The sequence below is a fragment of the Petaurus breviceps genome, unplaced genomic scaffold (assembly GCF_028583685.1).
Source record: "Petaurus breviceps papuanus isolate PSGF00001 unplaced genomic scaffold, PetGlider_PUasm1.0 90779, whole genome shotgun sequence".
Lineage (NCBI taxonomy): Eukaryota > Metazoa > Chordata > Mammalia > Diprotodontia > Petauridae > Petaurus > Petaurus breviceps.
Window position 1 is genome coordinate 5786455 of NW_027187344.1, and position 24578 is coordinate 5811032.

Below are 24578 nucleotides of genomic sequence, written 5' to 3' on the forward strand. Positions count from 1 at the left end.
GAAACCAAAGTCTCACTGACCCACAATTGTCTCTCAATGAGCAAGTGAGTTACTTTTAAGGGGGTTGCTAGAGACAGCTCTAGAAACTTGGTTGTTAAATTTTCAGTGCCGAAATCAGCAAACACTACAAATCAGCGCTTTATTGTTTTGTTGGTTGTTTAGACTTACAATGATGGAGAAGATGTTTATAAATGCAGATGCAACTTAAAAGAATGTCATGTACATTTAAAAAAAATTAATTGGTTGAGGGCAGCTAGGTGGTGCAGTGAATAGAGCACCGGCCCTGGAGTCAGGAGGACCTGAGTTCAAATCCAGCCTCAGAAACTTGACAGACTAGCTGTGTGACCTTGGGCAAGTCACTTAACCCCAATTGCCCTGCCCTCTCCCCTCCAAAAAACAAACAACAAATTTTTAAAAATGAACTGCTTGTTAAATATTTACACTGGTCCTTTCCATTCTTTGAACCTCAGTTTCCTCGCTTATAAAATGAGGGGGTTGAGACAATGATGGCTATAGTCCCTTCTGATTCTGTGATCTCCAACCTAAACTTAGAATGAACTTCTCCAATACTTAGTGCTGGGGGGTGTGATATCATTAACTGCTCAGTAATGTGGGTATGATTTGGTCTTTAACATGCTTTTAAAGTAAAGAAATAAATACAATCAGGCATTGTAAAAGGTGGTCATTAGCAAATGGGCCCGGTGCCCCATAACTTTAAAGTAATAGCCACATTACTGCCTAGGACTGATTATTTTTTAAACCTACCTCTTCCATTTATGCTGTGGGGGCTGTGTTTTTGTCGGGGAAAGTTGGGCAGGCCAGCCAAGCTTTCCAGCAGCCATTTAACCTCCATTTATGAAGAAATAAAGCAAAATTGATGCTGATTGGGGCCTGCTTTGGGGGATATTTCTGGTCCATAAAAGCCCTTTTCCCTGCAATTTGCTGAGCTGCCCTGTCATATCAGGAGGAGCTGGTGCTGATAAAGATAAAGCTTTATCGCTGGGGTATTTGCTGCTAACAGCAACCTAATGCAGCAGTTTCATTTTGATGCAATTAATGTTAATGTCTGCTACGAAAATTGTCATTAAATACCATTTTAAAATCCATTCAATTTGCATATGCAAAGCCCATTTACTATCACAGAAGATAGAGCCAGCACTTCATCACGCCCTTTTCCTAGAATTTGTAGCCAATGGGTTTTATAGCGATTTAAGATTTCATATTGAAAGCCGGATGATAATATACGTCCTTTCAAGCAGCCCAGTGGATTTAGAAGATGTAGTGGGCAAAGGCAGCCACAGAATCTGAAAATGTTGCAGGTGTCTTCCCTATACCTTAGCACTCAGTAGCCTGGGATAGCAGGATTGCTGGGCTGTGAGTCAAGAGACCTAGGTTGTAGCGATATTTTTAGGTGTGTGACCTCTTGTGAGCCAAAACACCTGTGTGAGCCTTAGTATTGTTACCTGTACAATGGGGATAATAATGCTACCAATAGTACCTCAATGGGCTTTGGGTGAGAATAAAGCAAAACAATAGATGCAAAAGCTCTTTTGAAAATAAAAAGCCGGTAGAAATTCCTGGTATGTGTATTTCATTATTGAAATGTTTTATTATTCACATTCTTCTAATTATAACCTCATTCAAATTATGTTACTAGAAACCAAGAGCACATGATAGTTATTGCTGAGATAGAACTCTCCAGACCAAATAATCATAATAGCTGGCATTTATGTAGTGTTTTGAATTTTGCACAGCACTTTGCAAATATTATTTCATTTTATCCTCACAAGAATCCTGGAGGTAAATGTCATCATTGTCCCCATTTTACATATGAGGAAACTGAGGCAGACAGGGATTAAGTGATTTGTCCAGGGTCACAGGGCTAGTAAGTGTCTGAGTGTAATGTAATGCCAAGCAAAGGCAACTTCCCAGGTTCAAAATACCAGCATAGGTGCTCTCTATTTTATTCAGTGACAAACCAAGAACAGAGAAGATCAAAACATGACATCATTCAAAATACAGCATTTACTAAGTGTGATTAAATAATCTCCAAGGACTACCCCACCCCAGGATCTTCCAATCATTCAATCAATTACAAAGTCCCAGTTCTAAAATACTACTCCACCCCTAGGCTATATACCTTAATTAAGTTCACCACAAAACCCCTCTTCTCAAATGGAGATTAGTTTCCAAACATAGGTAAAGAACCTTCATTTGTCAATCACAGAGCACAATAAGGTCAAAAGTTCCCCACCCCTGGATCACAATTGAATCTACCCCAGAGTTACATCAAGTTTAAACACAGCACTTAATACCCAAATGGAGCTCTTTTCTTCATCTTGACACTAGGCAAGTTCTCAGCAATCTTAGTTCCTGGGGAGACAAGGCTTAGCAAGGCCATAAGATACATTGCCAGTCCCTTCATGAATTTATCCTCTGTCTGTAGAACAGTCCTAGAACCCCTGAACACATTAGCAAAGCCCTCTCCCAGGATTTCTGTAAACATCCAACAAGAAAATCCTTCTTCAGGGCTTCCGAACCAACAGAAAGGTTCCCAGACCCCTGCAACAACAGCACTGTCCTTCACCAGTGGACAGTATTCACTCTCTGTCTGCAGGACAGTCTCAGGGCTTCTTAGCGAACAGCCAGGTTCCAGGACTTCTTCAACAAAAGGACTGTCTTTCACCAGTGGACAAATCTGGCAAAACAACATCAAAACAGACAGACAAAGTACCAGCAAAACAGCCATGTCTCCTCAGTCCTTGGCAGCTCAGGGGGCAGGTCTCCAAAGTCCAGGGCAATTCAAAGCGGCCACCAGCAATTCTCTTAGTCTCTCTCTCTCCACGAGGTGCTGCTTCCAAAAAGATCTTCCGCCTCTCTCTAGTGTCTCTCCAAATCTACATCACCAGCTCCTCCCAGTTCAGGACTTTCTTTTCACATCAACAAGCCCATCCCACAGGTGGGATTAACAAACTCTGGGTTTTAACACAATCAATTTGAAAACCAAGCCAATACAGAGGAATCTTTAATTGCCATTACTATCACACTGAGGTTGGATTTGAAGCCTCCTATGTGACTGTTACATGGAAATACTGCCTTCCCAATCAATGCTGCCATATGAGGAATTTCTGTTTCCTTAAGAACTAGGGCATGTGGAAATAATATTGCTATGACTAACAGAAATGATTACCTAATGTATGTAGCTGTGTCAATCAGCATATATAGCCTGCCACTTTGAATGAAAAAACACAAGTAGAAAAGCAAGTCATTCCCTTCTCTCAAGGAGTTTCCATTCCACTGGAGAAGGCAACACATAGAAGGTTTCTGTGGCAAATCAGATGGAAAGATATCATGGTCCTTAGGGTGCAGCCACAAAATGGATGATAACATATCTTCTTTGATGCCATTTCCACTGATGAAAACCCTGTCTATTTCTGATGTTGAGCCATTTGAAAAGGCCAAGAACTTTAGTGACAAGTACTTTCCTTCCTGGGTTTTCAGTAGTTGTGGTGGGGGTCAATACACCTGCAGAAGCAGCTGCCAGGTGGCATCTCCTCAGTGGTTGCTTACCTGGATGATGGTTGCAGGGGCTGGTCTGCAAGAAGACCACAGTCATTCCCAAGGCTCTTGGGTTCACTAGGTGTAAAAAGCAGCAAGAGTGGTGGGAAGTGATAAAAGTAATAGAATTGGAGAGGGGAGGCAGCTAGGTAGCACAGTGGATAGAGCACTGGCCCTGGAATCAGGAGGACCTGAGTTCAAATTAATCCTCAGATACTTGACACTATATTGTGACCCTGGGTAAGTCACTTAACCCCATTGCCTCTTAAAAAAACCCAACAGAATTGGAGTCAGAGGATCTGAGTTAAAATCCCAGCTCTACTATTCATTACCTGTGTGACCTTGGGCAAGTATGTCACTTTACTTCTCTCATCTGAAGTTTTTTTGCTTGTTTGTTTTTTTTTTGGGGGGGGGGGGGGAGGGATTGGTTTTCTGAAAGGATTTGAGCTAAATTAATCTTCTTACTATATATATATATATATATATATATATATATATATATATATATGTACATATGTATGTATGTATGTATGTATAGTGGGTAGAGCACCAGATTAGATGGTAAGAAGATTAATTTAGTTCAAATCCTTTCTCAGATACCTTCTAGTTATATGACCCTTGGGAATACTTACAGTACTTAGCTTAGAGGGTTGTGAGGACCAAATGAAATGACCCTTGGGAATACTTACAGTACTTAGCTTAGAGGGTTGTGAGGACCAAATGAAATATTATATGTAAAGTTCTTTGAAAACCTTAAAATCTATATGAATGCCACTTAGTAGTATTGCCTCTCCATGGCTCCACTCATGATAACTTTCCTAATTCAAATATCTGTTCTAGGCTACAACTTCCCTACATATATTGTTTCCTTCTCTTAAAATGTAAGTTTCTTGAGGCAAGAATTTGTTTCTCTTTTGCATTTACATTCCAATGCTTGGCACATAGTAAGCACTTAAATGCTTTACCTTTCATTAGTAGCCTTTGACCATTTATCTACTGGAGAATGACTTTTCCAAACCTTGTTCACATGATATTTATCTTGTTTGCCAGCCAAAGTATAAATCCTCTAAGGGAAGAAATTAGTTCACAGGGATGGGGAACCTGCAGCCTCGAGGACACTTGTGGCCCTCTAGGTCCTCAAGTGCATACTCCAGTGGAGTTTGTCAAAGGGTCAAACTTGAGGACCCAGAGGGCCACATGTGGCCTTGAGGCCACAGGTTCCCCACCCCTGAACTAGTCTCTTGTACTTCTGAATCAAATTTATAGATACTTTATTGAGCAAATGCATAAAGATTAAATGAGAAGAGATCTGCTGGTAGTTTCCCTGTCTTCTAGGAAGCTGTGGCCTAAAGTATCAAATGAATATCTCATCCAAATCAGGGTAACCACCTAAAGGAATCTATTTCTATCCAACCACTTTCTTTTGAGATTCCTTTTCCTCTTGACAACAATCATGGATCCCAATAATTGAACTGTAGATCTGGCCCCCAAATATTTGTAAAATTTGCCTCCTTTTATCCCTGCTTACCTTTCATTTCGGTACTTTATTTCCCTTTCCCTAAAACCCACGTATCTTCCTGTAGGGTCTCTCTTATCATGTAGAGGAAAAATCCAATAAACAGGCACCCTTGAACCCGTTTCATCCTGTCTTCTCCAGCAGAATGCCTCCTCTGTCATCCCCGCCTTCTTGTTAGTCTTCTTTCTATCTCCTACCTACTTCCCTGCTGACAAACAAAAAACAAACAACCAAACAAAACTCTCACTTGCTCTAAATATCCCTACTACCTGTAATCCTATATCTCTCCTCCCTTTCATTACTAAACTCCTGGAGAAAGCTATTTACAATACATGCCTCCACTTCATTGGCTTTTATGCTCTTCCAAGCTCTCTGTGGTCTGGCTTCTGACCTCATCATTCACCTGAAACTGCTCTCTCCAACGGAACCAGGGATCCTTATCCTTCTTGACCTCTCTACAGCCTTTGACATTGTCAATCTCATTCTCCTCAATCAGTACTCTCTCCTCTCTAGATTTTCATGATATGTCTCTTTCCTGGTTCTCTTTCTACCTGACTGTTCTCTTTCAATCGTCTTTATTACTGGATCTTCATCCAGGTCATGCTTGCTGGATCAGAGATGTCCACCAAAGAGCCCTCGACATCTAAAATTCAACATATCCAAAACAGAACTCATTCTCTCCCTCGCCAAAGACCCTACCTTTCCCCCCAACTTTTCTATTACTATTTTTAAAATTAAATTTTGTTTTTTATTCAATCAGCAAAAATCTATCTTCCCCCTCCCACCCCAACAGATAATAAAAGAAAGATAAAACTCCTGTTGCAAACATGTATAGTAAAGCAAAATGAATTTCTGAACTGTCCATGTCCAAAAGAAAAAAACCTCATGCATATGTGTATGTGTGTGTATACATATGTGTGGATGATTATTTATTTTGAATCTCTCACTTCTTTATCAGGAAGTGGGTCACATGTTTTATCACTAGTCCTCTGGAACTGTGGTTGGTCATCACATTTAGGAAGAGTTTCTTCCAAAGTCTTTCAAAGTTATTTGTCTTTACAATATTGTCGATATATAAATTGTTATCCTGGTTCTGTTCATTTTCATCAATTCATCTAAGTCTTCCCAGATTTCTATAAAACTATTCTCTTCATCATTTCTTATAGTATAATAATATTCTATCACATTTATAAATCATAACTTGTTCAGCCATTCCCTAATTGACCATCCTCTCAGATTGTCATTTCAAAAAGAGCTACAAATATTTGCATACATCCTTAGTTAGAGTTTGTTTTTCTTAGGACCAATTTCTTAATCTATTCTCCCTCTAATTCCCCATTCTCCCTTCTCCCCTTTCCCTCCTATTTTTCTGTTGAATGAAATGTATTTCTGTACACAACTGTGTGTGTTTATTCTTCTTTCCTTTGACCAAGTCAGATGAGAGTGAGGTTCAAGGGTCACCAACTCTCCGCTTTCCTTCTTGTTTTATATAGACTTGTACTTGTGTACCCCAATCATGTGAGATAATTTCCTCTAACCTTATTTTCCCTTCCCTCTCCCCCTCCAAGTGTATTTCTCTCCCCCTCCTTCCATTCTTCTTTTAAGATCATAAATGCATAATAGAATTATTTCTTAGGCCGTCTGCTTAATTAGGCTCTATGACCCCTGATGATGATAGGGTTCAGATAAGATAGGTAGATAGATATAGATACAGATATATATGTATGTCTTTGTGTATGTATGTGTATATATCATGTGCCCATATTAAAATGTAAGCACATTATCTTTTTATTTAGTCCCTAGTGGTTTTTTGTTTGTGTTTACCTTTTTGTATTTCTTTTGACTCCTCTGCTTTCATGGAATACCTACAAGTCCTGTATTTAACTAAAAATACATTTTTCCTCTGTAGGATTATACTCAGTTTTGCTAAGTAAGTTATTATTAGATGTAAGCCTATATACTTTGTTTTCTGGTATAGAGTATTCCATATTCTCCTTTCCTTTATAGTGGCAGTTGCTAAATGATGTGTGATTCTGACAAAGTCTCCTTAATATTTGAATTATTTCCTTCTGGTTGCTTGAAGTATTTTTCCTCTAATGAGAAGCTCTGGATTTTGGCTATAGTGTTCCTGGGAATTTTCATTTTAGAATTTCCTTCAGGAGGTAGATTCTTTCTATTTCCACTTTGCCCTCTGGTTCTAAGAGATCTAGATAGATAGTTTTACTTTATAATTTCTTGAAATTATAATAGCTAGACTCCTTTAAAAAAATTTTTTTTGCTTTTTGGAGGGCAGTTGGGGTTAAGTGACTTGCCCAAGGTCACACAGCTAGTTTTTGTAAGTGTCTGAGATCAGATTTGAACTCAGGCCTTCCTGACTCCAGGGCTGGTGTTCTATTCACTGCGCCACCTAGCTGACCCCTAGACTCCTTTTTTTGTCATGGCATTTAGGTAGTTCAATGATCCTTAAATTTTTTTCTCCTCAATCTATTTTCTAAGTCAGTTGTTTCTACTATGATACACCTTACCTTTTCTTCTATTTTTCCAGCCTTTTGGCTTTTTTTATATTATCTCTTGGAGTCATTGGCTTCTATTTGGTCTATTTTAATTACCAGGGAGTTTGTTGTTTGGGCAAGGTTTTGTACCTCTTGTGTCAAGCTGTTAATTCCCTTTCCAATTCTTTCTTCTATATCTCTTCTTTCCTACTTTTTTCCTCTAGTGTTCTCATTTCGTTTATAAAAAAAGATTTTCAAAAACTTAAAAAAAGACTCTTGCTTCATCTCCTCCAGGTCTTATAGTTGAATTTGTGCCCACATTGTGCTTTTATTTGAGGCTTTGCTTGCAGATGTTTGGGAGTCACTTTCTTCTCCTGGGTTTGCATCTTAAGCATCCCTGTCACTATCTTCATATTTTATGCTGGGAATTCTTTTTTTATTTAGTCATTCTTCCATCCTTCATCCTGATTTCAAATTTGATGTTAGGACCAAGCTTGGTGCCCTTCTGGAGGGAAGATCTGGACTGGTCCTATAGCTGCTTTCTTGAGATATTGAGTATTGTGTTATTCTAGGCTCTCAGGGACAGTTCAGGCTAAGGATCTGCAAGTTATCAGTATTCCTGAGTGATCTGACTCCGGGCAAAGTCCAATCACTGGCCCCCTGGTCTGAGTTCTGCAAGTTACTGACCTGGGTTTGGATTTGAGCAACAGCAGACAGCTGCTGAACTCAGCCCCTATTAACCAGCTGGGAAGTTCTGCTATTCAGAGCAATAGAACAAGCTTCCCTTTAGTTTGTGATTCCTGCCCTGGTTATTTGTCTGCAGGCTTCAGACTGGGCTAGAAGTTAGACCCATCTCTGCTCCTGGGGTCCAAGCTGCACAGCTTCTATTTCTTTTTTAAAACTTCTCCTGTTTCAGTACATACCCTAGGGCCTGGGGACAGTTCCTTACCCCTAGAAAGCTACTCTTGGGCACAAATCCCTTCCCCAGTCTGTCCTTGATCTGTAGCCAGAACTTGGTGGTGGGTGACAAAGCTTCCAGTTGGCACCTGTTCCTGCTCCTTGTAAGGTGTGGGTCTTGGACCTCTTCTTCTTCTTCTTCTTAAAAATTATTTATTTATTTTTCGTTTTCAATATTCATTTCCATAAGTTTTAAATTTTCTCCCCTTCCCTCCCCTCACCCCTCTCTAAGACGGCATGCAATCTGATATAGGTTCTACATATACATTCCTATTAAACATATTTTCACATTAGTCATGTCATATGGAAGAATTAGAATGAATGGGAGCAACCATGAGAAAGTAAAAAACAAACCAAAACAAACAAAAAAAGCAAATTGTAGGCTTCTATCTGCATTCAGACTCTATAGTTGTTTCTCTGGATGTGCGTGGCATTTTCCATCATGAGTCTTTTGGAGTTGTTTTAGGTCCTTGCATTGCTGAGAAGAGCCAAGTCTATTAAAGTCAGTCATTGCACAATGCGGCTCCTACTGTTTACAATGTTCTCCTGGTTCTACTCACTTCATTCAGCATCAGTTCATATAAGTCTTTCCAGGTTTTTCTGAAGTCTGTCTTAAACCTCTTGTTGCTCTGCTGTGTAGCCTCTCACTGTGCTGGAGTGCTTCATGCCTTTTCACTGGCTATCCTCTAAGCCTTTCATGTTCTCCCTCCTCACTTCTACCTCCTGGATCCCTTCATGACTCAATCCCACCTTCCAAAGAAGGTCTTTCTTAGTTTCTCCACCCTACCTCCTCAAAATCCCACTGCTGGTGACTTCCTTTTAGATTAATTCCCATTTGTACTGTATATATTTTGTATGTAAATTGTTGTTTACATGTTGTCTCCCCTATTAGACTGAGCTCCTCAAGAGCAGAGAGTGTTTTTGCTTTCTTTTGTATCCAGAATTCTTTCTGGCACATAGTAAGTATTTATGAATCTTTTGTATTTTAAATATTTCTTTCACAGAGGGAGAAATAAATAGCTGCCCTATATTTTATATCTACTACTTTGTCCATTGAATAGCTTTTCTGGAAGGGATACTGTTAATTTCTTCTAGGAAGACTCTAAATGTGAATCAAAACTAAGTGCTATTTAAGAGAGCTTCCCTGAGATTTTTGGGATGAGGCATAAAGAACCAGAGAGTATGATTAAAAATCCTGAATTCCCTCTCCTTAGGGTCATTCTCCTGCAAGAATAAGCCCAGGTCCATGTGCATTCAGAGTTTCCTTGGAGAAGCCTGTTCTCCATCCCACCCCCACCCTAAACATCAGTAATGTCTCAGTCTACCTTTCTAGTCTTACCCCATCATCACAAACCTTATGTACACTAGATTAGTTGAAACCCAATGATAGTTTCTGACTTCGTATCTTTGTTCGTTCTGTTTTTTCCTTCCCCCTATTCTAACTTCTCCACACAATACCTACACATCCTTCAAGACCCAGATCAAACACTGTCTTCTCTATATGGCCTTCCCTGATCCACCCAAGTAGAAATGATCTTTCCCTATTCAGAGCCCACATAACACTCTCTATTTTTTCATGGGACTTTCCCAGTCTGGAATATATGAGATACAACTCTTTGTGAAAGCATGAGCATGATCTATAAAAAAAGATTAGGTCATTGCCATCCTAAGTATTCTCAGACCTTATATAAACATGGGTGCTAAGCACCCACTGTAAGATAGTCTTTGTGGTGCCAATAGAGACTGTGTTCCTTCATCCAGAGGGAGAGGTAGACAGAATCAGCTAGAACAGTTGATGTATCCATGAATGCAACTCCTTCCCCCAATTGGAATTTGCTTATTCTATATCAGAGCATTTGAAGAAGGCTATAGCAGTCTTTGCCCTCTTGAGAATAAAATAGTACTACCCCTAACCACTGTAGCCACTGGGATCTACCCTGTAGTTTTGGACAGTGCTAGGTTTGTTTGGTTTTTTTCCTGGAACTGTTACATTCACTTTTGCCACTCAGAGAACCAAAGTGACAGCTAAGAAATTGAATGGCCTGTAAAACTGACATATACATCTTTGTATTCTTTTTTGAAATGTAGGTACCATTGGTGGTTTGCATATTATCAATAAAGGTATGGTTAGATTTAAGGAAATGGGGTTATGTTTGATTCTTTGAGACATCAAATTATGCTAATTCACTCAGGAAACCTGAGATGATAGTCCCCTTAATTACCACCTCAGTAGATTTTTTGACCTGTGCTCTGATTCCACAGGTGGAATAGATCCCAGAGGGAAGGATGGGGCATTGGTTACAAGCCAGGCCTTACCGTGCCCGGATGCCATAGGTTATATCTGGAGGGACAGATGACTGGTCCTTTTTGAAACGCCTCTCATCCTGGTCACTTCTTCGGATATCATTGAGTTGGCGGTATAGGAAATGTTCCTTGGCTGTCACCAGACCAGCTTTGATTGCCCCACGGTTCATGGCAATAAAATCCCGAGTCATTGCCTGAGGGGAGGTAGGTTGCTGTTTCAAAACATTCCAGTGTCCAATGGCTATGAGGAAAGGGAGACAAAAGAATAATGGAGATACTTTCAAGTCCTTCCTTCCTTTCCTTCCTTCCTTTCCTTCCTTCCTTTCCTTCCTTCCTTCCTTCCTTCCTTCCTTCCTTCCTTCCTTCCTTCCTTCCTTCCTTCCTTCTTTCCTTCCTTCCCCCAACAGATCCACACTATACCACTTCCTCCCCCATTCAAGCTTCTAGCTTCTCCTTTTCTGAGTTAGTTGTTGACCCCTCAGAAGAATTATAACCTACCCCTAACTCATGTACTTACAGTAGTAGCTGAGCAGGTACCTCTGGGAAAATTCCTCTCAACTCAGATTCTGAGCTATGTGGTACTTCAGAAGTCATCTGGTTCAACCTCATTATTTTAGATATGAGGACACTGAAGACCAGAGATGTTTAGCAACTTGCCAGAGGTAATATAGGTAAAGCCTAGGTTTGAACCAAGTCCCTGTGACTCCAAATCCAAGTACTGTACCACATTGACTCCCAAAATCATCAAAGAAAGGGGGGGGAGGAAGGAATGAATTAGGTGGCTATTAAGATCCATGCTATCTGCCTGCTCTTCCAAGCTTTAAGAGACCGTCTGGACTTGATAGCTTGCCTTTGTAGACCTCACAGACACCACCTATTTAGATGGATGCTTAACCCTGGTCCCTTCTGGCTGGACCAATCCCACTGCTGCCCACATCTCAGCCCAATGGACAGTCATGACCCACCAGCTAGGGAAAGAGTGGTTTGCCATCCTTTGAATTACTCTTGCCCTACAACATGCAAACTTGTACCATCTTACCTTCTGGGACTCCTCCATCTAGCCCGTGAATATATAGTCCATAGTTAAAATTAATTCCAGGCAGAGCACTGCTCCTTTCCCGAGGCTTCCCAAGTTCAGCCTACAAGAGGAAGCAGTGGGAGAAAAAGTAAAGAACTGAAATTCATGTCAAACAACCAATCAATAAACAGGCAGTATAATCACAAGAGGGCGAATTTGGAAGCCAGGAGGCCTAGGGTCCAGTACAGACCATCACTAATTTTCTACACCCTTTGTTTGGTGTTCAAGGCCATTCATAACCTGTCCCTTCATAACATATCCCCACCCCTGCCACATATACCTTTCCAGTCTTCTTATACTTGATACCCTTCCACCACCTGCAATCCAGTGAAAATGGTCTCCTTTTCCATTCCTCCAACAAGATACTCTGTCTCCTGATTCTGGGCATTTTCACTGGCTATCCCCCATGTCAGGAAGGCTCTCCCTCCTTCTTTCCACCTCCCAATATCAGAGTCATCACTTTTTGCACATTGCTACCCTCCCTCTCCACAATGATGATGTTCCTCAGTTTCTTCATCTTGCAAAATGAAGGGGTTGGACTCCTAATGTCCCTGGCTTCCTTCAAGTCCCTTCCAGCTCTAAAACTATGATCCTATGAAGAGGATGATGACTAGAAACAAAGATTGGATGAAGGGTGTGGCCACAAAAACTCCTTCTAAAGAGGAAATCATGGACCAGAAACAACTTTCCTCAGTAAGAAATGACTTTTATCTGTCCAGGAGGTGGGTAAGGAAGAAAATGCACAGATTGTGGTTGCTATTGACGATCTAATCACTTTTCTCTTTTAAAAAAATACACACACATAATTTTTTATAGATATTTTGTTTTGATGTCACCTTCATTTCTGAATAAATCCCTCTTTCCTGAAACCATCACTATAACAAAGAATAAAAAAGAAGAGGAAAAATCATTTCAGCAATGTTAGCCAACTCAGCAAGGAGTCTGAAAGAATATGTAATATTTCACACCTAGTGTCCACCACCTCTACAAAGAAAGGAAGAAGACAGAGAGAGCTGATAAATGTTGAGTATAGATTGAAGCATACTTTTCACTTTTTTTTTGCTTTTTTTGGCAACATGGCTAATGTGGAAATAGGTTTTGCACAACATCCTACTGCTTGCCTTCTTAAGTGGGGGAGAGGCTAGAGGGATGGAGATTATTTGGAGAATTAGGAATTTGGAACCCAATTTTTTTTAAATGAATGTTAAAATAAATTATAATTTTTAAAAGTACAAAAGTGTACTTTTTTGATTGTTTAGGGTCATCCTGGTCATTATAATTATATGGTGTACAATTTCTTTTTCTTTTATTGGTTTGTTCCATTTATATTGTCGTAATCAGTATGTATAGTGTTTCTTGGTTCTGTTGGTTTCATTTTGCATCAATTCATGTCTCCCCATGATTCTCTGAATTTCTCATATTCATCTTTTCTTATAGCACAGTAATTTGCATTACAATCACATACAACAATTTGTTTAGCTGTTCCTCAATCAATCAGTGCATCCCAGGAACTTCTAATAGAGGGGTATAGAGACAGGAAGACTAGAAGATGAAGGTACAGGAGAAATACTGGGAGCCAGGGAGAGGTAGGGCAGGTATGTGGAGGAGAATACTGTGTCTCACCTGCTTCTGGCTAGAAATATCAGTTCTGGTAGAAGAAATGGGAGCTATGGATGGGAAAAGTCACTTCCCTCTTAGGTTAGAAATAAGAATATTTCAGTCAGTGAGAGCTAAGATGTGAGAATGTACTTTCCCCAAAGGACTGACATTTTGTGTTCTAAGGTGCCTTCTAACCTTGATATTCTGTTTTAAGGTCTCTTACTGTGTTGTAAGTTCCCTCCTCCTCATTTCTAATCTTCTATTTTCTGAGGATAATTCCATTAAAAAGTATTTATTCTTGGGGTGGCTAGGTGGTGCAGTGAATAGAGCACCAGCCCTGGAGTCAGGAGGACCTGAGTTCAATTCCAACCTCAGACACTTAACACAAAACTAGCTGTGTGACTTTGGGCAAGTCACTTAACCCCAATTGCCCTGCCTTCCCCCTCCAAAAAAAGCAAAAAAAAAAAAAAGGTATTTATTCTTGCTACCTTATTTTCCTGTGCTGTGTCCTGAGGCCTGGGAATAGCCAATAGATGTGTCAAGAAAAGAAATTCACAGCCACAGCATATAAAGGGCCTTTAAAAAACACCAAGCTAGTAGAGACTTTTTCTTTTATCCTATAGGATAAATGGGATATTTATATATAAATATATATAAGATATATTTAGGATATAAATAGGAAATAGGGAGCTATTGTAGGTGTTAGAGTAGTGACATGATCAGACCTGTACATTAAGAAGATACCTTCCAACTCTGACCTAATTCTCAGGTCTCTTCCAGCTCCAACTTTTAAACAAAATGACATCTCTAGGTTCTTTTCAGCCTCATGATTATTGTTTTTTTCTGTTCCTATTGATGCCCATATCAAATCCCAGACACTGTGATCTGATGAAAATCTCTCCAGAGCAGTGACTGCAGCCAAGTTTCTGGTACTGTGAAGGTCTCTGCTGTGAAGGTTTGTTTGGAATTCATTCCATATGACTCACTGTTGCACCAAGACAAAGCCCTGGCCTTCTCCTTTGAATTTATTAAAATTATCAGCTTCTCCAGTGACTGCAGGGAAAGTTAATTAAAATATGGCTCTTCCACTAGAACCCTCTCTTCTCCCCTGAGGCATCTGGGAGCTTTCTTAGCCTGGAGGTGGACTGACAAACTCAGGCTACTTTCACAGAGGGACATTTTGCTTTCAGCTCAGGTATCCTTTAACCTACGGGCTATTGGTTTAGAAATGAAAAAAAAATTCTATGCCCAGGGAAATTGGTCATGTTGTTTTGCACTTCTCTAATGTATTTGTCAAGCACTACCATCTTAAAACCCTACTAAGCTGGAAGTTCCATGGAGGAATTGATGACAGCTCATATCCACATAGAGCTTTAAGGTTTATAAAGCACTTTCCCTATGACTTTGCAAAGTAGGCAGTGCAACTGCTATCCCCATTTTGCAGAGGCTGAGAAAAGGGCAGTGACTTGGGTGGGTCAGACAGCTAGATTAAATTCAAATCTATCCTTACTTACTCTAAGCCTTGGGTTAAAGTTAGTACTCATACCATGCTTTGCTACTCTCCTATAACACCTTGCACAGTGTTGTGGGAAGGGGAGGAGATGAAGGAAGGAAAGAGAGAAGGAAGGGAAGAAGGGAAGGAAGGAAGGAAGGAGGGAGGGAGGGAGGGAGGAAAGACCAAATGTCAGGGTCACCCTTAGCTAGCACTAAATATGCTGCTTCTTTCTGCTCACTAAGGGTCCGGTCATATAATTTCTCCTCTGTCACTAACTAGCTGCAGGAGTTTGGGTACCAATAGAAACCAAAAATAAGCAAATGGGAAGCTGCAAAGAACCTAGCAGATGTAGTCCAACATTAGAAGATCTCATTTTTAATGTATGGTGAGACCTCTTGACCAAGACGTGACAGACTAAATATGTAGAACAAGACACATATTTGGATATGGAAAATCGGGGAATTTGTTTTGCTTAATTATCCTCATTTGTTGCAAGATTTTTGCTTTTCTTTTTTTTTTCTAATAGGGAGGGGGAAGTATGAGGAAAAAAATAAATGCTTGATAATTTTAAAAAATATTTTTTAAAATGAAGCTGTTTGATGACATTCTTGTTGTGATTCCTTTACATTTATAAGTATAGAGCATGCATTTTATCATAGATTTTGGAGATCAGTTCCCATTAGTGCCTGCCTCACCCAAAAAAATTATCACATTTTCTATGTACTTGTATGGGTAGGTGATGTATTCCCAAATGGAATGTAATCTCCTTGAAGGCAGAGACTATTTCATTTTGGTCTTTGTATCTCAAGTCTTGCCATAGCGCCTGGGTAAACACCCTGTGAGAATGAACTGTTGAGAGAACATGGATGAGAATTACATGGGATGGGCCAGGCATGGAGAGATTATGGTCTGTGTCTTTGGAGAGAGGTCACACATCAGTAAGATCACATGTCTAGTGCCTGAATGTCCCCAGATCCCAGCGTGGTGCTAGGTGCACAGAGCAGGTGCTTAATAAAGCTCATTAGATGCTAGTCCCCTTGGGATAGCACTTCTTTGGGTCACCTTCTCCATAATGATGACGATCATAACTAACATTCATATAGTGCTTACCATGTGCCACGCACTATGCGAAGTGTTTTACAATTATTATCTCATTTGATCCTCAGAACAACCCTGGCTGGTTGGTGTTATTATTAAACTCCAGTTTAAAGACAAAGAAATTGAGGCAAACAGAGGTTAGGTGACTTTCCCAGCATCACGCGGCCAGTAAGTGTCCGATGTGGGATCTGAACTCAGGTCTTCCTGACTCCAGGTCCAGTGCTGCCTGTTCTGTGTCTGCCCCAGCAGAGGGCTGGTCCGGCTGCTGAAGCCATCCATAAGCACCCCCTGCCTCTGTACAGTACTGTGTATGCTAGTCTAATTTCATATTACTTCTCAATTGGATTATTAACCATCCCTGTATATGCCCAGTACTTTTCTTGCCTCTGTGCTTTTGCTTATACTCTTTTCTGGCCCTCCCTCAAAACCTCTGTTTCTTAAATTCCAGTCCATCCTTAAACTCTAGCTCAGCAGCTTCCTCCTTTAAGGGGTCTGCACTTCCTCTCCTTGTTCCTCCTCACCATCCCCTAGGACCATTCCTTTGCCCCACCCGTATCACTCAGTTTGTACCTTTTTCGCGCACTTAGGTATGTGCATTATATTATATTAGGTATTTCCTAATGTCCTATTAGGCTCCCTGAGACAAGTGCCCATCTTACTCAAACACATATTTATATTTACCCTCGTACCTAAGACACAGAAATGTCAACATATTTTTAAAAATTGAATTGAATTGAAAATGTGACATGAAGAATTGAGACAATTCTCTAGTATATTCAGAAACAAAACCCTGCTGCTAAGGGAAAATTGGGCTTGAATCTTCCAAATGGGGTGTCTATAGTGGTTTAATTTACAAGTTAATTGCTTAAATCTCTACTTTGCCTGTGTAGACCTGTTGTAAAGAACCACAACCAAGCTCCTTAACATCACGACCCTTTCTGAAACCTCACAGAAAATGATATGTAGATCTAATCCTGTATTTGTGAGTCCCCATTTAAGATGTACAGTGTGAGTGATAAGCTCTCAATTGTGACTCCTTTCCCTGTATTTATAGGTCTGGGGCAAAGCATGTTATTATAGACTTTGGAGATTAGTTGCCATTGATACGCCAGGGAAATCGGGGCTTGATGGTATCTGTCACCTGCTTTTCCATGGCAACCTTACTCTGATATCCCTGAAATGGAGGAGATGAGGTCACAAATTACAGCCTGGGCAAAAACACCCAGATCCCCAACCAGCTGCCCACACTGACAGCTCACAACAAGATTAAAGCTGCAATGAGGATGAAATATGGTTTTCAATCAAGGGAAGGGGACATGGCTAGCTAGCTCCTAGAGCAGACCATTCATGGGTCCAAAGGTGTTTAGACATAGACTGTCTATTTTGCAATGCCACTGTTCCCCCACAGAGGCTAAGGAAAAGGAATGCTTTCCTTGGAAATTTTTAAGAATAGGCCAAACCACAAACTCCTTGTGTAGGCTGCTTTGGGAGCAGGGGGCTCAACTCATTGACCCCTCCACTTGCTCCATTCCCTCAATCCCACAAGTCCCTAATTTAGTCATTTGCCTCAGTGAAAAATCCCAGGGAAGGTCCTTAAGATCTTTTGCCATACTGTCATTTACCATGATAGAAAAGAGAAGCAACTATAAATATATTTCCAGTTAGTCTGGATAGTTTTTCAAATGATTAGGGGTGTACTACTACTAAATTTTTTTGGAGGGGAGAGAATCTCAGCTTAATGTTGTGACCAGCCCCACCCCACCCCCAGCTGTCTTCAAACCTTGCCTTTTTTCCCCCCAAAATTTCCTCTGTTATAAAGCCACTTGGCTAGAATACAGATCTGGGTGACAGCTGTCCCCATCAGCAGACAGCTTCATTAAACCTCATTAAGATGTCATCTCTCTGCCTTATTTCCCATCTCTCAGCTCTAATTAAAACCATCTCTCTCTACGTCCCTGGAGGTCCTAATTTTCTCTGGGCACCTTCTGCAAGTTATCTCCCTTTACTACCCAGTGTGGAAGAAAATTAGGCATCTGAAAACAATGTTGGGCTAACCCAGGTAGAGACAGCAACCCTAGTTTTCTAGGGCCACTCCTTCTTTGAAGACAACTGTCTTTCTGGAATTGTGGTTGTGAATAGTTTGCTAACCAGCCCTTGCTATGTAAGCAACTCTTAGCACAAATTCTTGGTCCTGAAATTGTTCAGAACTGAAAGGGTTTTAGCCTTTTGGAGCATCACTATATCTATTTTAATCTGAATTGCATATATATTTTTATATGTGTACATATGTACATATATAAAATAAAACATACATATATTGTTACATATATAACAATATACATATTATATACATAATAGTATACATATATAACAAAATATATACATATAACACATACATGTATATATTAACCTTGCAAGGGAGGACCAGTCACTTACCAGAGCCAGATACCACACATTTGTTACTTGCCTGGACTTCCTAGTCAGTCAGGTTATCTGGGCTTTGAAGGGAGCCAGAGAAGGCAGGAGGTAGAGATAAGGAGAGAGGGTATTCCAGGGACAGCCAGAGAAAAATGCCCAGAGTCAGAAGATACAGTGTCATATTCAAGAAACAGTAAGGAAGTGAGTGTCCCTAGATCGCAGAGTGTAGAGAGAAGTGGGGGTAAGGTATAGGAAGATTGGAAAGGTGGGGAGAAGTGTAGGTATCGAAGGACTTGGCATGCCAAAGACTTTATATTTGACCCTGGAGGTGATAGGGAGGCACTGGACTTTCTTTTTCTTTTCTTTTTTTTGCTTTTTGGAGGGCAATTGGGGTTAAGATACTTGCCCAAGGTCACACAGCTAGTGTGTGTGTGTGTGTGTGTGTCTTAAGTGTCTGAGGCCGCATTTGAACTCAGGTCCCCCTGACTCCAGGATCGTGCTCTATTCACTGCGCCACCTAGCCACCCTGAGTCACTGGACTTTACTGAGTAATAGGGTATCATAGATGTACAGTACTAAAAAGGAGAGAAAGTGGTAGGCTTACTTATAATTTGCCTGGCCTAGGTTCACCCTCCTCCCCTCTCTGCCCCCAACAAGTAAGCAAGTGGCTATTTCCAAGGATAAGAGAGTTATTTGTCAGGAAGCAGGATACTTAGATTCTGGATAGGGTTTTATTATTCATCCCAATGGGCAGAGTCACTTAACAGGTTTTTAGTTTCTGTCTCTAAAAACCAGACAGGATCTTACAGTTTGAGTTAGAAAGGACTTCAGAATCCATTAAGTTCAACCTCCTAATTTTACAGATGAGGAAATTGAGGGACAGAAAGATGAAGTGATTTGTCCAAGGTCACCCAGGTGACAGGTAGCAGAGGCGGGCTCTGGACCCAGGTACTCTGATTCCAAATCCAGCACTTTCCCTCTGTTCAACTTTATCCACTTTATACAACTGTTTGGAGGTTAAACGAACATTTGTTAGACAATTGAAAAGCCTCCCCTCTCATGAATTCCATAAATGCACCCTCTTACATAGAACTCCAGAAGAGTTACTGCCTGTTAGATATTAAATAAAATATTTGTATAGACATATAGACATGCATACATATGCGTACATGCACCATAATGTGCATGCACTGAACGCATAATTCATTATTGTAAAACAACTTAAGATCCTTGAATGAAAATCACAATATAAATGCAAATTATGATCATTATTAGCATATTGGATATTTATTTATTTCCATAATAAGAAGCTCAGATAAACAATCATGTAAAATAAGGCTCTTCTTGTATCAAAAGGCTCTGGTATCATCTTAAGAGCTGAAGGCTTTGAATTAAGTGCATTGTTAGGGTGACAGCTGGACACTGCAAAGAGATATTTTAAAGGAATACTGATGTACTCCCACACGGACACCATTAAACCCAAGTCACAGACAGAGAGGTGAGGTGGAACTCTGGCTGAGAGGGAGCAGTTCCAGGGTCCAGGTTGACCAGTGAGAATTTTTAGACCTGAAATGCTATACATGGAATTTTTAGACCTGAAGTTACACACACACACACACACACACACACACACACACACACACACACTCATACTCATGTGCACACACATTAACTCACATATATACTTGTGTGCACACACATACATGCATTCTCTCTCTCACACACACACTCATACTCATGTGCACATACATTAACTCACATATATACTTGTGTGCACACACATACACGCATTCTCTCTCTCTCACATACACACACTCTATCCAGGGCAAAAGAGATTTGGAGAGACTAGGATCTAACAGTCAGAGTAAGGAGGCAACTTTGAAATCCTGGCTCTTCCCTTGCAGTTTCCTGGGTGGTCAGTACTCTCTGGATGCTTGCACAGCCTGGCTAGGTTAGGAAGTGGCCTACAGTGTTCACTTCAGCAGGTCAGTCCCACCATTCTAGGGCTCCTAAGAACCCTGGAGGCCAGTCAGTGTCAGTGAGCAGCCCACACTGCTTCCCTGGGTGCTTCCCCACTACCTTCTGTTCTCTCTACTTTCATTAGCCTCCCTTGTACAGTAAAGCCTCCTGTCATGTCGCCATTACTATTAGTATTACTGATTTATGGCTCTTGCCTTGTGGAGTGATTGCAGTGACAGGGCCCAGCATTTTCTCCCCCTTCCCCCCTGCGACAGCTTGAAATCAAGTCCTTCATTTGCATTTACATGATCTCGCTGTGCAGCTTATGAGATCGAGAGATTTATTTGCTACTTAGCTCGATGTTTGATTACACTCAGAGAAGGCGGTGAGCTACAAAGTGCATGGATGCATCAGATCTGAGCTCCCGCGGCCCTCTGGGGGCCAGTAACTCAGCATCAGGTTTAGGTAGATGAGGAAGGAACACACAGCGTTTTGAAGAAGGCAAATATGAGGAGGTTGGAAGGAACAAAACACTGAGACTTGGTTTCTAAAACAATAACAACCAGCAAGATGGCATTTAAGGAAATCAGTACATTCGAGTCACTTGCAGGTGGCATCTCATTGTCCCAGGGGGTGAACTCTCTGGAACTTTTCCTCCAGAGCCTAATCAGGAAGGAAGGAGTTCCTACTATTATGAGGTTTCCAGAGTGAGTTGGGGGCATACAAAAGTCATGTCACCTGTTGCACTGTGATTGACAGATATTCCATTTGGGATGTGATTTAAAGGTAACTCCCATTTATCTGTTTTGTGGGTTATCCATTGCCACAGACTTTTCACCCTGACCCCCTAGCACGATTGTAAACTGTTAGAACTGGGAGGGACATCAGAGATCACCCAGTACAGTGCCCAAATTGAGACATCCCACCTCATCCACTTACTTTCTGTGTGACCTTGGGCCAGAAAGTTCAGTTCTCTGGGTCTCAGTTTCCTTATCTATAAAATGAAGAGGTTGGACTATGCAGCCTCAAAAATCCCTTCTAGCTCTAGAGACCCATGAGCCTATGACATCACACCACTGTCAGCTGGTATATGCCTACAGGAGACAAATTCATTTTAATAACAAGCCTGAACAAATCAGAATTAAGAAAGTTGATTTGTTTCTACTACCGGGAAAAAAAATGCACTTCCAGACCAAAGAGAATTTTTTTTAAAAATCATCTACTTCTTTAGGTTCTACATATCTCTGATGTAGACATGAGTCTGAATAACAGAGAAGAGGTTGTGAAATAAGGTCATTCAAAATGAATTCACCTGTTTCACCTCCCCCTGTGAAGTGTGTTAACCAATAGTTCTCCTTGCTCTGTGGATAAGAAAACAGAGGGATACAGGTGAAATGTTATTCTTTGCACAGTTTCACACTTACACAGGTCAAGACTGGAAAGTATAAATTCAATTGAACTTCCATTAAGCACCTCTATGACCATAGTATAATGGAAAACAGTGGATCTAAAGCTGGGAAAATGGTGGTAAAATTAAGGTTCAGCTTACTCTTCTCAATTCAATTTCACAGAGCTAGGGGGCCTGTGTTGAAATTTGGGATCTGCTACTTTCTATTCAGTTCAGCTCAATACAATTCTTTACCAGCTGTGTGACCTTGGACAAGTCATTCTCAGCCCCCAGTTTCCTCATCAGTACCATGAAGGAATTGGACTAGATGACTACTGAGGCCCCTTTCGGCTCTAAGGGAGCCTATGAGCTTATCAACAAAATCATGGTAGCACAAAGGAAATGTGAAGTGAGCAAATCTAGAGACATCTCCATCTCAAATGTTCAAATAGACTGTTTGTTCCCAACCTGTGGCAGAGCCTTTCAAGCTCATGTTAGAGTGATCAGCCACAGTAACACACACCTCAACATCATGATGTCATTGATCCTCTTTCGGTAAGAAGGAAGAACAAAGGACAGAATAGAGTATCCCCTTGCCATCCAGAAACCCTTACCTTTTAGTAGGGGGCTGGCAAGTACACAGATAATACAAAATCCTCTGTCACTCAAAGCCCTTCAGAACTTAGTCTAGACCCTTCCTGTCTTTCCAGCCTTCTTCCACCTTATTTCCCACCACATACTCTTCAGTCCAGTGACACTGGCCTCAACATCTCTTGGCTCTGTTCATTCTTCTCTTACTGCCCCCATGCCTGGAATGCTCTCCTTCCTCCTCTCTGCCTACTGGATTCCCTGGTTTCCTTCAGATATCAATTAAAATCCTGTTTTCTACAGGAAGCCTTTCTCAACCCCTCTTAATTCTAATGCCTTCCCTCTATTAATTATTTCCTATTTATCCTGTATGTAGCTTGTTTGTACGTATTTTTGATTGTCATTGCCTCCATTAGATTGTAAGCTCCTTGAGGACAGGGACTGTCTTTTGCTGTTTCCACCCCCACCCCCATATCCTCAGTGCTTAGTATGGTACCAGAATATAGAAGGTGCTTAATAAATATTTACTGACTGACTGATACTGAATATGCAAGACAAAATAGTGCCAAAACAGAGATACAAAGTGCTGTGGAGAGATCAGAGGAGAGACAACTCACTTTTAATTGGAAAAATCAAGGAAGACTTCATGGAAGAGGTGGATTCAAAGGTAGGTTTAAAAAATAAGTGGAATTTCAACAGGTGGAAATAGCAAGGAAGATGCAAGATTTTAAAGAAGTCAGGCAATTGGTATAGATTATTAGAGAAAAACCTGTCCTGTAGCACTGGCAGTAGCATCCTTAAGCCCTCTGCTATAGATCTTTTCTTGCCTGTTATAATAGGAGCTAGTAGGGGTAACTAAATGATAACGTAGATAGAACAGTAGCCCTTGAATCAGGAAGACCTAAGTTCAAATCTGACTTTAAAAGCTTATTAACTGTGTGATCCTGGGCAAGTCACTTAACCCCATTGCCAGGAAGGAAGAATAATGGCCAGTGAAGGGTAAGGTCTAGGGGTTATATAAATAGGGATTTATTAATTCTTTTAACTGTAATGATTTCGGTCCCAAGCAAAGCCCAGGATATTCAGAGACCTCTGTATTTCATTTTAATCTATGTTTCTCACTTGCTTTACATGATCTTGTTTTGGAAGACTATGTGGCATAATGGGGAACAAAAGCCTTTAGACTGGGAGATAAGGGACTTGGGTTTCAGTCCTGGCTCTACCATTTAATCAGTTCTAGTATGGTGGGCAAATCACTTCTCCTCTCTATGACTCAGTTTTCCCATCTATGAAATAAAAATGTTGGACTATTATATATGGTTTCTTGAGATCTCTTCCAATTCTGAATCTATGATCTTATGACTAGATTGTCTCTAAGGTTCTGGCCTTTCTATGGCTCTTTCCAATGGTCATTGCACAGTCTATATTACCGTAATTGGAAGAAACATGTTCAAGCTCCCTTTGATGTGGAACCCAAAGGGGGAAAGAATAGTGTTTTAGACTGCAAAGAAACTTGAATGAATAAGTGAAGCCCCTTTTGGGTGTCATGAGAAATAGATGACATGATTATTTGGTCAGTCGATCCCATCAGCTACCAAGGGTCAAACCCAGATGAGCACAGTAAGTAGATACATGGCAGAAGCTCCCTGAAATAAAGAAGGCAGAGAATGATCTATGTACTTTTCAAAACTTAAAACAGAAATCAAAGGGGAACTGATGTGTTTTAAGTTTTGACAGCTGCAAGGATCATTCTCTTTCGTTACCTTATTTATGTTTTCAATTTCTTTATAGATTCATTGAAAATCGCAGCATGTAATAGTGAAGGAAAATGTTCAGTGTGGGGTTTTTCCCTCCATAAACCCTTGTTCCTTCCCGAGTACAGATGAAAACGCCTGCTCCAGTGACTTTTTTTTGATGTATATTTCATAATATCTCATTGATTGTAAGTTTTATTTCTATGTCAATAAAAGTGATATTGTAATAAATGAGAAGGAGTTTAACACAAAATGGCAGCTGACCTGTTAGCATAGCAAGACTGGGGAATATTGATCTAAAATAAAGCCTGTGAATAAAGATAAGTGGGCGAGAGAGAGGAGAGAGAGAGAGAGAGAGAGAGAGAGAGAGAGAGA

General features: G+C 40.6%; 1 protein-coding gene across 1 annotated transcript in view; it reads right to left on the reverse strand.

Moving 5' to 3' along the window:
* Nucleotides 1-24578, reverse strand: part of CFAP77 (cilia and flagella associated protein 77) — a 183695-nt gene that overhangs the window by 76072 nt on the left and 83045 nt on the right. Inside the window, exons 2-3 of the mRNA XM_069069296.1 lie at nt 11867-11966; nt 10840-11068 (exon numbers count right to left, since the gene is read on the reverse strand). Of these exons, the coding sequence (XP_068925397.1) occupies nt 10840-11068; nt 11867-11966 (329 nt within the window). The remainder of the gene's footprint in view (nt 1-10839; nt 11069-11866; nt 11967-24578) is intronic.